At 36.9% G+C, this 12,665-nt stretch overlaps 2 protein-coding genes across 7 annotated transcripts; one reads left to right on the top strand and one right to left on the bottom strand.

Annotated features, from left to right (window-relative positions):
- Positions 1-370: 370 nt before the first annotated feature.
- Positions 371-9,656, bottom strand: LOC129788875 (zinc finger protein 271-like). 6 transcript variants are annotated; one of them, XM_055825281.1, is made up of 9 exons: positions 9,397-9,656; positions 9,067-9,327; positions 7,095-7,198; positions 5,727-6,954; positions 3,073-3,253; positions 2,826-2,993; positions 2,595-2,755; positions 2,150-2,305; positions 371-2,071 (listed from the first exon to the last, which is right to left on the bottom strand). In XM_055825281.1, exons 3-9 carry the CDS (start codon positions 7,188-7,190, stop codon positions 1,773-1,775), a joined length of 2,289 nt encoding a protein of 762 aa, XP_055681256.1. In that variant the 5' UTR covers positions 7,191-7,198; positions 9,067-9,327; positions 9,397-9,656; the 3' UTR covers positions 371-1,772. The 6 variants fall into 6 exon arrangements, with proteins under 6 accessions (XP_055681256.1, XP_055681254.1, XP_055681251.1 ...); XM_055825279.1 differs by having other exon boundaries at positions 7,095-7,195; positions 9,397-9,653; XM_055825276.1 differs by having other exon boundaries at positions 7,095-7,213; positions 9,397-9,644.
- A 27-nt stretch (positions 9,657-9,683) lies between these two features.
- On the top strand, positions 9,684-12,651 carry LOC129788871 (probable RNA-binding protein 19). The gene is made up of 2 exons (XM_055825272.1): positions 9,684-9,838; positions 9,906-12,651. The coding sequence occupies exons 1-2, from the start codon at positions 9,803-9,805 to the stop codon at positions 12,615-12,617; spliced, it is 2,748 nt and encodes a 915-aa protein (XP_055681247.1). The 5' UTR covers positions 9,684-9,802; the 3' UTR covers positions 12,618-12,651.
- Positions 12,652-12,665: the final 14 nt, after the last annotated feature.

Below are 12,665 nucleotides of genomic sequence, written 5' to 3'. Positions count from 1 at the left end.
TTTCTTTTCAAAATGAAAATAAAAATATTCTCTAAAATAGAATAAAATTTTTTTCTCTTCTCTTAATTCATTTTTTTATACGATAAAAGGGTTTTCTCTTCATCTTGTTAACACTATGGCTTCCTTTCAGGTGAGTAAAAGTTCTCTTTTTTTTCATTAAAATAAAAAAATCATTGCAAAAATCAAGTGAATCGAGGAGACACTCTCTTAGTACCAAAATAAATTGTATCTATGTATATATATATAATATATAAAACCGATATTATAATCAAAGCTGCATTCTAAATAAAATTCTATATATCAGCTTTAAAATAAAGAATAAAAAAATCATTCAATAGAGGAGAAAAAATAATATAAATTGCAAAATATGTCTGGGGGATAGTTCTTTATAAAATTCTTCTCCAACTTCTATTATTTTCTTTTTTTTTTATATAATTCCTAACTCAAACTCACTTTATTCTTCTTATCTTTTTTTCTTTTCATTTTTCAATCTTTTTTTTTCAAAAAGAAAAATTAAAGATCAAAAAAAATTAAATACAAATTCTTTGCATTATATCTTTCATTATATATCATTTTTCATTGAGAGAATAAGATATTAAGTCTTATTCATTTAATTTGTTTCATTTTATTTTATCGTCAGTTACTTTTTTTTCATTAATTTTCAACAACAATTTCCTTCATAATATATGTTTGTGTAACCATGAAAATACCAAATACAATAAAATAATAATTTCTCAGGCAAAATCCTGTGATTATTGAGAAGTTAGAAAAAAAAATATCAGCCCAGTCGGGAATCGAACTCACTTCATTCGGTATTTGCGAATGTTTAAGTTGGAGTTTTAACCGACTGATCTACCAGATTCCTTATTTTTTTCCAAGATATAAGAAATTTTAAATTAAAGAATAAAAGAATTTTTTAAAGAAAGTTTGAAATGATATTTTTTCTTAACCAGGTGTTGTAAAAAAAAAGTAAACTGAATATATCTGATAAAAACAATTTGCACAAAAAATCGTGATATGAGATATCGGAAATGCGCACAAAAATCACAATTATCAGTTATACGCCAATTTGGTAATGAATGGTCATGAATTGAAATTTCTTTCATGAGATAAAATTTGATTTATTGTGAGACACAAAGAAAAACTAATTACGACCTGTCTTTTCAACCTAATAAAAATGCTCATGAAAGATTTTTTGAGAAGAAAAAGAAGTTAGAAAATTGATAAAGATCTCATCAAGAACAAGAATCTGTAAACAAAAAATCTTTCTTTGCAATCAAGTTCATCTGGTGTGCCTTTAACCATTACGTTAACATATTTGGTAAGAAATAATCGTAAAAATAACTTACCAACTCCTCCGTAAAATTAAAAGAATTTGATAAACCTTTCCTTCCTTTTTAATATTTTTTTCTAATAAGATTTATTGTTTCCAGCCAAAGTAATTCAATTAAAAAATATTTCCTTTTAAACTGTGTCACAAATTTCAAATTAAATTTTAAAAAAATTCTATTAGAAAAGATTTTCTTCCACGTGAATCAATCACAAGATATTGCCGATTAATTTTTTTTTCATTGGTATCCAATATCTTCTGGTTACACGAATCTTTTTTTTTCATTATTATTTCATTTGATACGTTTCATGTTTAAATTTGTTTTACTTTCTGTGTTTTTTTTGTTTTACTCACTTTATCAAATTGCTCTGAGCGCGCATTTGTGGTGTTCCTCTAAACCGCTCACAACAGAGGGACGAAGTTGGGGGGATTGATATATATTCTAGGGCTTCAATTGTGAATGCGGTGGAGGTGGAACATTGACTGGATTGTGATTGTGTAAATTCACCTGCAGCGATGACACTGAATTCTCCGGTGGATGACCCGGAATTGGTGGCGGTGGCGGAGGTGGTGGTTCACTGCTATGTAGAAGCCTGAGTGCAGTCTGGGAGTTTGTATGTTGGAGAATATGGGAAGTTATTGTTGATGTCACCGGGAGTGAACTCATTGTTTCCGTTGTGCTGGATATAGGCCTCGGTGGAGGAATTTGCGGTGACAGAAGGGCGGCCTTTTGATGTGAAACTATAAAAAAAAGAAATTTTATCAATTTTTATTCTGAAGCAATTTTTTATTGTTCTCAGACAGCACCGTAATACTCACTGATCACTTGAGGCTCCAGAACAACGGGGGCTGCCTGAGGGTGATTCTTCTTAATATGCCTCAACATATTACCCTTCTCAACAAATGACTTTCCACAGTGAATACAAACATATGGCTTCTCGTCCGAATGAGATCTCCGATGTGATACCAAATGACCTTTAATTGGAGCGAGTAATGCAATTAAGACGTTACAATTTGAAATTTAGCTTAACATTAATATTTCTGATCAAATTTAGAGAAAAAAAAAAACATAAATATTCTTCCACCTCCGCTCCTGGAGCCTAAATGATTCACAAAAAATGGTGCAGAATCTTGTTTCTATACAAAATAATTCTTTTAAATGAATTTAAATTTATATTTTCATCACTAAAAAATATTTATTCAAAAGAGAATTTAATAAATTCTTTACTTTTAAGCTAAATTCATTCAGATTTTGTCATTTTACCTTTGCATATAAAATCCTTAGGACATAAATCACAGCGGAATGGACGCTCAGCTGCTGCGCCCTTATTGTGACTTCGCTGATGAAAGAGTAAATTTCCCTTGAGTGGAAATGATTTTCCACACTCATTGCATGCAAAGGGTCTCTCGCCAGTGTGGGATCGACTAAAAGAAAAAGAAGAATTTTCAAAACAATTCTCAGCTTGAAATAAACCTTAAAGAAAAAGAAACAAACCTAATGTGGTTAATCAAATGTTCCTTCCTGGTGAATGGTTTATTGCACACATTGCAACAATGAGGATTCTCGCTGGAATGTTGTCTCAAATGATTCGTGAGATGTTCTTTCCTTGTAAAGGTTTTTTGGCAGAATTCACATCGATGTGGAGAGTCTCCAGTATGTATTCTAAATAATAAATAAATCAAATTAATTGAAAACATTTTTGGATTAAAATTGAAAAATCCTCCCCCGTCCGCAAACTCACCGAATATGATTGGTCAAATGCTCCTTTCTCGTGAAAGACTTCATACAGAATGTGCATCGATGTGGTGACTCTCCTGTGTGCTGACGCACATGATTTGTCAGGTGTTCCTTCCTCGTGAAACTCTTGGAGCAATAGGTGCACTTGTGAGGAGATTCACCTGTGTGTTGTCTCACGTGATTTACTGAAATGATCATTTTCCATTTAGAATTTTTCCTCAAAAATGAAAAACTTTTCAAACTTAAAAAAAACTCTTGGGTAGATTCTGATACAAATTGGTATTCTGGGAAAAAATCCTTCAAAATTTTGACATTTTTATATCTTTCTTTAATCGAGTTTCTGAAAGAAAATTACTTTTTCAGACCTCTTTAAAGATCTTTCTGACTGTTTTCTGTAACAACGAATTCTTTGTTTTTTTTTACAGAACGATAATTAAATTAATTCTGTTTTAAATTTTCGTCAAATGCTAGACAAACTTTTTAGTAAAACTAAGATTAGATCTTTATTTTCGTAAAGATACCATTAAAAATACTTCAAAAGAAACTAATTAATAATAATAATAATAAATCTAATAATAAGGTACTACACATTAGATTTTACATTAAAAAGCCAAAAAATTAAAAATGCGGATACAATAACAGAGTGAGAGAGAGAGAAATTCTTGAGAAACGGGATTACAATTTACGTTACTTTAAGAATTCATGTTTCCTTAATCCCTAATTAATTAATTTACTTAAATTTCTTTAGGAGTAATTTTCTCCTTCCGGGGGCGTCAATAGGGGATGCGGGTTTAAAAGAAAAGAACCTTTCCCAAAGCTTTCGGCGTTTCACCACGCCTTCCTCAGTGGTACTCTCTCTTTTAAACCCGCATCCCCTATTGACGCCCCCGGAAGGAGAAAATTACTCCTAAAGAAATTTCTGCAATAATTCCGTCAAAAATCCATTAATTAATTTACTTAATTAATCGCTTAGAAATGTAATTGATTTGAATATTTTTAATGATTTAGTTGTATAAGATAAAAAAAAAGTCGAAAGAATCGTTTTATTGATATCTTTGGAAAGAAACTTTTAACGTTAGAAAATCACTTTTTTTAGCTGTGATTCTTTCTTCAAAGAAGCACAGCTTCTGTGTACACTCAAAAATGCAAAGTCGTCAGATCGGGCTCAAACTCGGGATGAGCACGAATTAGGGTCCCTACATTCCAAAAAACGTATGCGCCAAAAATTGTTCCGTCCGTCCGTCCGTCCGGCCGGAGTATAAAGGTATATTGCGAGAGAACGGTAGTAGATAGAGACTTGCGGTCAACGGCAAAGTTTAAATATCGGGTGGAAGAAATCCGATTATGAGGTCAAATCCACTCCCCCACCCCCCCGTCCGCCATTTTGAATAACCCCCAAATTTTGTTTTCGCTATATCTCAGCCGCTATTATAGCTAGAGGGCTGAAATTTTGATATGTTGTAGGGGCCATCAAGACTTTCCAACGATACCTCATTTTTGAAAATCGGCCAAGCCGTTTAGCCAATATGGCCGCCACAATTTTTCATCGAAAATCGGCCATAACTTGAGAACGGCTTGACCGATTTTGATCAACCCGGGGTCAAATGAAAGATATTAACGAGCCCTACAACTGCTCGGAACATTGCAAGTTCAAAAAATGACCGCAAGTGGCGCTAAAATCGAAAACAAAATTTTCGATGAGTTTTCGATGAATATCTCGAGCACCGCTTTATAGAATTGCTTCATATTTTGATATGTTATAGTTGGCTATAATATCTACCACCATGCCAAAAATGAAGAAAATCTATGTAGCCGTTCCGGAGATATCGTGTTTTAAAGTTAACATGTCATATCTTGAGTTACATGACTAACGCCCCGCGAAGCGGGGCGTTTTATATATACACATATAAAAGTAAAGTGAAATATATATATAAATGTATAGATATATACATTATATATACATATAAAAATGCAAAGATAAATATATATAAACTGCAAAGATAAAAATTAAATATAGCATGGATGGAACAGTATAAAGCGAAAGAACGGTAAGTAAAACTTACGGGCTGTGATTCTTTCTTTGTCAGTGAAATGTGAAATTGACGCAAAATTGGGGATGGGCAAATTTTGAGGAAGGCTTTCTCGCGTACCGAATCACAGCCAACGCCCACGATTAAGGCATTTCACAAAATATCTGCGCGTTGGCTGTGATTCGGTGCGCGAGAAAGCCTTCCTCAAAATTTGCCCATCCCCAATTTTCCGTCAATTTCACATTTCACTGACAAAGAAAGAATCACAGCCCGTAAGTTTTACTTACCGTTCTTTCGCTTTATACTGTTCCATCCATGCTATATTTAATTTTTATCTTTGCAGTTTATATTTTCATTGCAAAAGATTAATCAAATGTTAACAAAAAATGTCAAACTTTAAAAAGAAAACGTTAATCGTTAGAAGATAAACTTCAAACGTCAAAAATTGCACAAAAAATTAAGAAAAGGCTGTTTATTCGAAAACAAAAACCAGTTCATGTGCTAGCTAGAACCTCAAGCTCTACCTATAAGATTTATTCTTAATTCATTTTAGCTACACCCATGAGATTAACAAAAACAAAACAAAGAACAAAAAAAGTGAATTTAAAAGATCATCAACTCAACTCACCCAAGTGATCCTTTCTCGTAAAGGCCTTTGTGCAGTAGGTGCACTTGAAGGGCGTCTCCCCCGTATGCTGCCTGATGTGATTAACAAGATGCTCCTTCCTCGTGAATGACTTCATGCAGTAGGTGCATCTATGTGGGGATTCACCTGTATGTTGACGCACATGATTCAATAGGTGCTCCTTGCGTGTAAAAGTTTTAGAGCAAAAATCACATCGATGAGGTGTCTCACCCGTATGCCACATAATGTGATTAGTAAAGTGTTCCTTTCGCGTGAAGGACTTTCCGCATATTTCGCACCTAAATGGCGTCTCATTCGTATGTGATCTCATATGATTTGCCAAGTGCTCCTTTCTTGTGTACTTCTTCCCGCACACCTGGCACTGATGCGGCGTCTCACCCGTATGCCACATGTAGTGATTCACGTAGTGCTCCTTCCGTGTAAAAGATTTCTTGCATATATCACAACGATGTGGCGTTTCCCCTGTATGTTTCCTCTCGTGATTCACCATATGCTCCTTCCTTGTGAAATTCTTTGCACAATACTGACATCTAAAGGGTGTCTCCCCCGTATGACTCCGTATGTGATTATCCAAATGCTCTTTCCTTGCAAATGTCTTTTGACATATTGTACATGCGAATGGCTTATCGGTCGAATGGCGCTTCATATGACGCTCGAGACTACTATCATTTGCGAACACGTGAAAGCACACGGTGCACATGAACATTGGGCCACCAATGTGTGATTTCCCGTGACGCGAAAGGTCCGCCGTATTTGTGAATCCCTGCCCGCACACCTGGCACGTGAATGGCTTGCGTTCATTGTGATACCGCCTGTGCACAATTAATTGGTAACGAAAGGGGAACATCTTCCCACAGATGTCACAGGAATGCGACAGCGGAACAATCACGGGACTCTCACCCGAATTGGGTGGCATTGATGGGTCAGAATTGAGACCACTTGGTGGCTCCATCTTTGTATCTACGGGCGGCACAGACGTCACAATGGACGGCGGAGCCGAACTCACAGACGGCGGTGCCGGTTCCCCTGGGATATTAGCCACAGGTGGATGTGGCGGCGGTTGCATTGCATTGTTACTACTACTAACAATATTCAGTGTTCCAGCCGTGGTGGCGATATTAATACCCGAAGCCGTTGGTGCGGCTTCATTGGGTAACTTCCCGAACACTTCATGATATGATAGAAATTGACTGAGATCCTCAATATTTACCTGAATTTTTTGTTTTTTTTTTAAAGAGCCATTTTCCACCAAACCGCAAGGAGGGAATACAAAACAATCAATTAAAAAACAAAATGAAGAATAAATTAAAGGGAAAAATGTAAAGAAAATGAGACAAAAAGAGCTCCTACCTTATACATCTCAACACCTAAAGCTTTACCAATGTCAGGTTCAGGAAATCCACTAGATATCTTCAGTATAGATCCATCCGGAGCCCGGAAGTCCATCGCAGCTGCTGATATGAAATTCACTGTAATCAATAATCATTGTACGTCTGGCATTTGCCATATATATTTTGGCACATAAACCCATATGAGGGGAGAGAAACAAAAAAAAATCAATACAAATAAAATATGATAAGATATATAACTGAGTATAAATAAAGGATAAAAAAAACAACCAAAAAATGGTTAAAAGCAATATTGAAAGAAACCAAATGAAATTTTCCAAAAGAAGGGTTATTTAAAAAAAAACTCTTTCGAAAAAAAATCATAAATTAAAGAAAATAAAAAAAAAAACTAATCAAAAAATGGGTTAAATTATTTTTGGCCAAAGATGTTTGCTTAATCGTTCAATCCCTAGAAAATTGATTAGTCAAGGATTTAAGGGAAGCATAAGGAAGTTTGTTCAATAGCAGTTCATTATTAAGACAAGAAAAAGAATTAAATAAAAAAGAAACAGGGAATTGTGGAAAGCAAAACAAAAAGAATTCTCAAGCGTTTAGGAATTTATTTTTAATCATGAATGTAAATGGATAAATATCATTAAAAAAACTTTCGCACTTTTTTTTCCTGCAAAAAATTGTGAAGAATTTTCATTAAATTTTCTCATAATTTCTTCAAAAGCTTTGTTTTCTTTTTAAATTTTTGAATTGAATGAAAAATGAATAATAAAAATTAAATTATGGAGTCTGATAGGTCAATTGATTAACGTTCTATCTTGAACATTGCCGAATTACTGATACCCAGGATAGCAGGTTCAATTCCCGCCTTTACAGATTTTTTGCAACTTCTATCTTGTTTACTTTCTTTAAAAAATTTTATTATCAAAACTGTCATTTAAATGCCTAAAATCTTCTTATATTGTACGATGTGTAGAGATGCTAAAATTGCAACAACAACCTAACTCTGAGCTATGATCAAACATTAATACTAAATTCCTTAAAAATCCTTATTAATCCCATAAAAAAAACAGATGAAGATCTGATTGTTATTAAGGATATTTTATTGTTTTATTTTTCGTATTGAAACGGCAATTTTCGCACTAAACTTTAACAAAAGAGATGTAACCATTAAAAAGATGCGACAAAAGGCATATATACGAATGAATTGTGAATGAGCAACTAAAAAGAAGTGATTCACGCATGCATCACCCCCTTTTGTTCTTTCGGTACTTTCCATTCTTCTAGTTCAGGGGCTTACCCAACTTGGTAATCGCGAGTTTAACTTAAAAGCAAATTATGATTTTTCTTAACCTTAGTGGTCCTTAGGGTCCTAGATTTAGCTGATCCTAAAGTTTATCTAATTACTGATCGGAAAGTAATCTAGGTCTTGCCAAAAAAGTAGGCTTAGCCGGTTTACGCCTGACCTAAAAATATAGGCCCTATACTTAAAATTTAATTAAATCTTGGCAAAAAGAACTAAGAGGAGGCTAGGATTCAAATAAATATTTATCTTTTTCGCAGTAAAAAAAGCACCATATTAATAAATTATCCACCATTCTAAGTTGCATTGTGAAATTCTAAGTAGCCTAAGCATTTTCTAAGAATTCGCTGAGAGATGAAACAATTAGTTTTGCATAGCGCCCCCACAAAAGAAGTAGGTATAGGCCCCCTAGACTAATAAATAAAAAAAAATTAACAATGCTCTCGCGACAACAACGAATTTTGTTTGAGCGTTGCATCCAATTCGGGGGCGTTATCAAATTTCCATTATTTAGAGAGAGAGAGAAGCTAGCGCGAAGGAAAGAGAGGGGGAAAGAATGAAAGAAAAAAAAACAGGAATAGAAGCAGCAGAAGAGGAAAAGAGGAATGGCGGCAAATGTCGCTTTAACACAAAAATCTTCGTAACAACGAAAAGGTGGACAAGAAGAGAATATACGTACGAAAAACTCCGGCAAATGATGATTTGCATCTCCATTTGACGACATTGCTACCATTTGGAATTGTCTCATCAATTAAAATCCCTCCGCCAAATTGGGGAGAGAGAATTTCCAAATGGGGGGATGGCTCTCCGGAGGGTCTCTCGCTTTTTTTTTGTGCGGGGAAATTATTATTTACACAAAAATAATCTTGGCCGCTTCTGCGAGCGAAATTGGCACAATTCTTGCACAATATTTCACCTCACGGACTCACGGTGGTGCGTGCTGATGAGAATGGGTCGGTTTTTCATTATCTCTCCGCCTCACAGAGCACACAGAAATGATTTTTCTCACCTTAGCAGCAATGATAATTTCCAATCAAAGTTTCTGTGATAATTGATTTTCTTCCCCTGGCCTAGCCACAACATTTCCCACAAAACCCATTCATCTGCACGCACAGTTTACCTTGCGGCACCTTCGCCGCACACCTATGCACACGTTAGATCACGCTTTTCCACCACTTTTCCCCGTTTATGTACATTTATCGGCCACAAAATTAATCACGGATTTATTTTATCAAAAAACGCTTCGCCATTTTCTCTATGCAAATGCAAACAACTTCACTGCATAAAGTCAGTGTGTGCGGTGTGTGTTGTTAACTTCACTGCAGGCAGAGGGTACCACACTGAAGTTAGCCGCCTCACACGTGCGTTTGTTATTTTTTCTCCAAAAATTCTTTAGTTTTTTTTATTCCTAAAAAATGTCTCGATTAATCGTTAAAAATCTCCCAAAAAAGGTATAATTGAAACACATTCTCCCTGCATCCTCTGTGCATAATAATAAAATGTTTTCCATTTAATCAGATCACTGATCAGCGTATCCGTGAGTTATTTGGGCAGAAGGGAAGAATAACTGATGTTCAGCTAAAGTACACAAAAGAAGGCATCTTCCGGCGATTCTGCTTTGTGGGCTATGAGACCGATGAGGAGGCTCAGAAGGCTCTTTCGTATTTCAATGGATCCTTTGTGGATACATCGAAGGTCACCGTGGAAATCTGCGCTGCTCTCGGAGGGATTACGAAGTCAGCAAAGCACAATGTTAAGGTTCAAGAGGAAGATGATTCGCATGAAAAGAGGAAGAAAAAGAAAAAAGCAAATAAGGAGAAAGAAGAGGAAATTGTTGGAGAGCACAGAGATGATCCTGAATTCCAGGAATTCCTCAAAGTTCACTCTGTTGGGAATAAAACAGTCTGGGATAATGATACGAGTATTGCGAATGGGGAACAACAAGCTCTCCATAAGGAAGAGAGAAAGGAATCTGAGAATGAAGAGGATGCCAGGAGTGAGGCATCTGAGGAAGAAGCAGAACAACTGCAGGAGAATGGAACAAAGATAGCTGATAAGGATATAAGTGATCTGGAGTACATGAAGAGTTTGATGCAGAAGAAGGATACGGAGGATCAGAGTCAGCAGAGTCCTGAAAAAATCCCCACCAAGAACAAGTCCACAAAGGAGAAAGACGTGAATTTCTTCACACTGAAGGTCTTCAATCTTCCCTACAACGTCAAGAGGAAGGACATTATTAAATTCTTCAAGCCATTGAAGCTGAAATCCTTGAGACTTCCCGTAAATGGACACGGGTATTGTTATGTTGGCTTTAAGGACAAAAAAGACTCCACAAAGGCCCTCCTGAAGCACAAAAGCTTCCTGGGAGAGCGGCAAATCAGCGTTGTTGATTTTACGGAGCAAAATAAAATAACCCTCAAGCGAAAATTGGGAATGGCAGATGAAGGAAACACCGGAAGTGGTGTGAATCCCAAATGGCAAAAGCAGAGGGATAGTATTGCAAGTGAGGAAGCTATATCGGAATCTGGCAAGATCTACTTCCGCAATCTCACGTATTCCGTCACTGAGGAAGATATTCAGAAGTTGTTTGAAAAGTACGGACCAGTAGCGGAAGTAAATCTCCCTGTGGATGCAAATACACGGAAAATCAAAGGATTCGGCACTGTTGCCTTTATGTTTCCGGAACATGCAATTCTGGCTTTTAATGAACTCGATGGACACACATTCCATGGGAGGATGCTGCACTTGCTGCCTGCAAAGGCTGACAAGGAAAAATCCGAGGAAACCGATGACACAAATGCGGGATCGTACAAGATGAAGAAGGAGCGAGAATTGAAGAAAACAGCTGGTCAATCGCACAACTGGAATACTCTCTTCCTGGGTGCTAATGCAGTCGCCGACATCCTGGCCAGAAATTACGACACGACAAAGGAACACATTCTCGATTCCGAAGCCGGGGGCACCAGTGCTGCTGTACGTCTTGCCCTTGGAGAGACACAAATTGTCAGTGAGCTTCGGAAGTTCCTGGAGGACAATGGGGTACAATTGAAGGCTTTCGAGGAGTCAAAGGGCAAGAAGATTCGCTCAAAAACCGTTATCCTGGCAAAAAATCTCCCAGCTCATACGGATACGAAGGAACTCCATGAGATCTTTAGCAAGTTTGGCATTCTCGGGCGAATTATCCTGCCCCCGAGTGGAGTTACAGCTCTTATTGAATTTGTGGAACCATCAGAAGCAAAGAAAGCCTTCACAAAACTCGCATATTCCAAATTTAAAGATGCTCCTCTGTACCTTGAATGGGCTCCGGAGAATATATTTTTGACCGGAAATGAGAAATCCCGAGGAGAAGTGAAGAAAGAGGTGGAAAAAGGTGGAAAAGAGAGTCAAAAGGAGAGCCCACAGAAGGTAAAAGATGAAGAAGAGGAAACTAAGGAAGCTGCAGAAGAGGAAGAGAGTGAAGCTGAGGAGGATATTGATCCAGAACCAGACACTACGATATTCCTGAGGAATTTAAACTTCAGCACAAGAGAAGAAAGTATCAGGAAGCATTTTGCTCGATTGAATCCCATTCACATGGTCCAGGTGGCTATGAAGAAGGATCCGGAAAATCCTCAAGCAAAGGTTTCCCTTGGATATGGATTTATTCAGTTTAAGAGGAAAGCATCAGCAGAAACTGCCCTGAAAACCATGCAATTCACTCAAATTGATGGGAATAAGGTTGAACTGAAGAAGAGTGATCGTGTCCTCAAATCTCAGGTACAATCAGTACAATCGAGAAATGAGAACAAGCGGCAGGACACCAAGAAGCAGACAGGAAGTAAAATCCTCGTTAGAAATATCCCCTTCCAGGCAAAGGAGAAGGAAGTCCGGGAGATTTTCAAAGCTTTCGGGGAACTTCGGTCAGTACGGCTGCCCCTGAAGGTTACTCCGGGAGAAAAGACACACCGAGGATTTGGCTTTGTGGACTTTTTCAGTAAGAGTGATGCAAAGAATGCCTTCAAAAATCTCAGCCAGAGCACACATTTGTACGGGAGAAGATTAGTTCTGGAGTGGGCAGCTGCTGATGAGGATGTCACGCAGCTACGGAAGCGGACGGCTGATCATTTTGTTGATATGAAGGGGCCCAAGAGGAGCAAGAAGAGTATCTTCAGTGCAAATGACCAGGAGAAATCATCCGCTAAGAAAAGTTATGAGGATTCCGATGAAGATGTAACGGTTGAATTTGAATAAATTATTTTTTTTCCCATTGAGAAATGGACCCAAATTGACCGGCATTTG

Source organism: Lutzomyia longipalpis, chromosome 2, assembly GCF_024334085.1.
Source record: "Lutzomyia longipalpis isolate SR_M1_2022 chromosome 2, ASM2433408v1".
NCBI classification, from domain to species: Eukaryota; Metazoa; Arthropoda; class Insecta; order Diptera; family Psychodidae; genus Lutzomyia; species Lutzomyia longipalpis.
The sequence above is the reverse complement of the archived record's forward strand: the minus strand, read 5'-3'. Positions and strand labels throughout refer to the sequence as shown.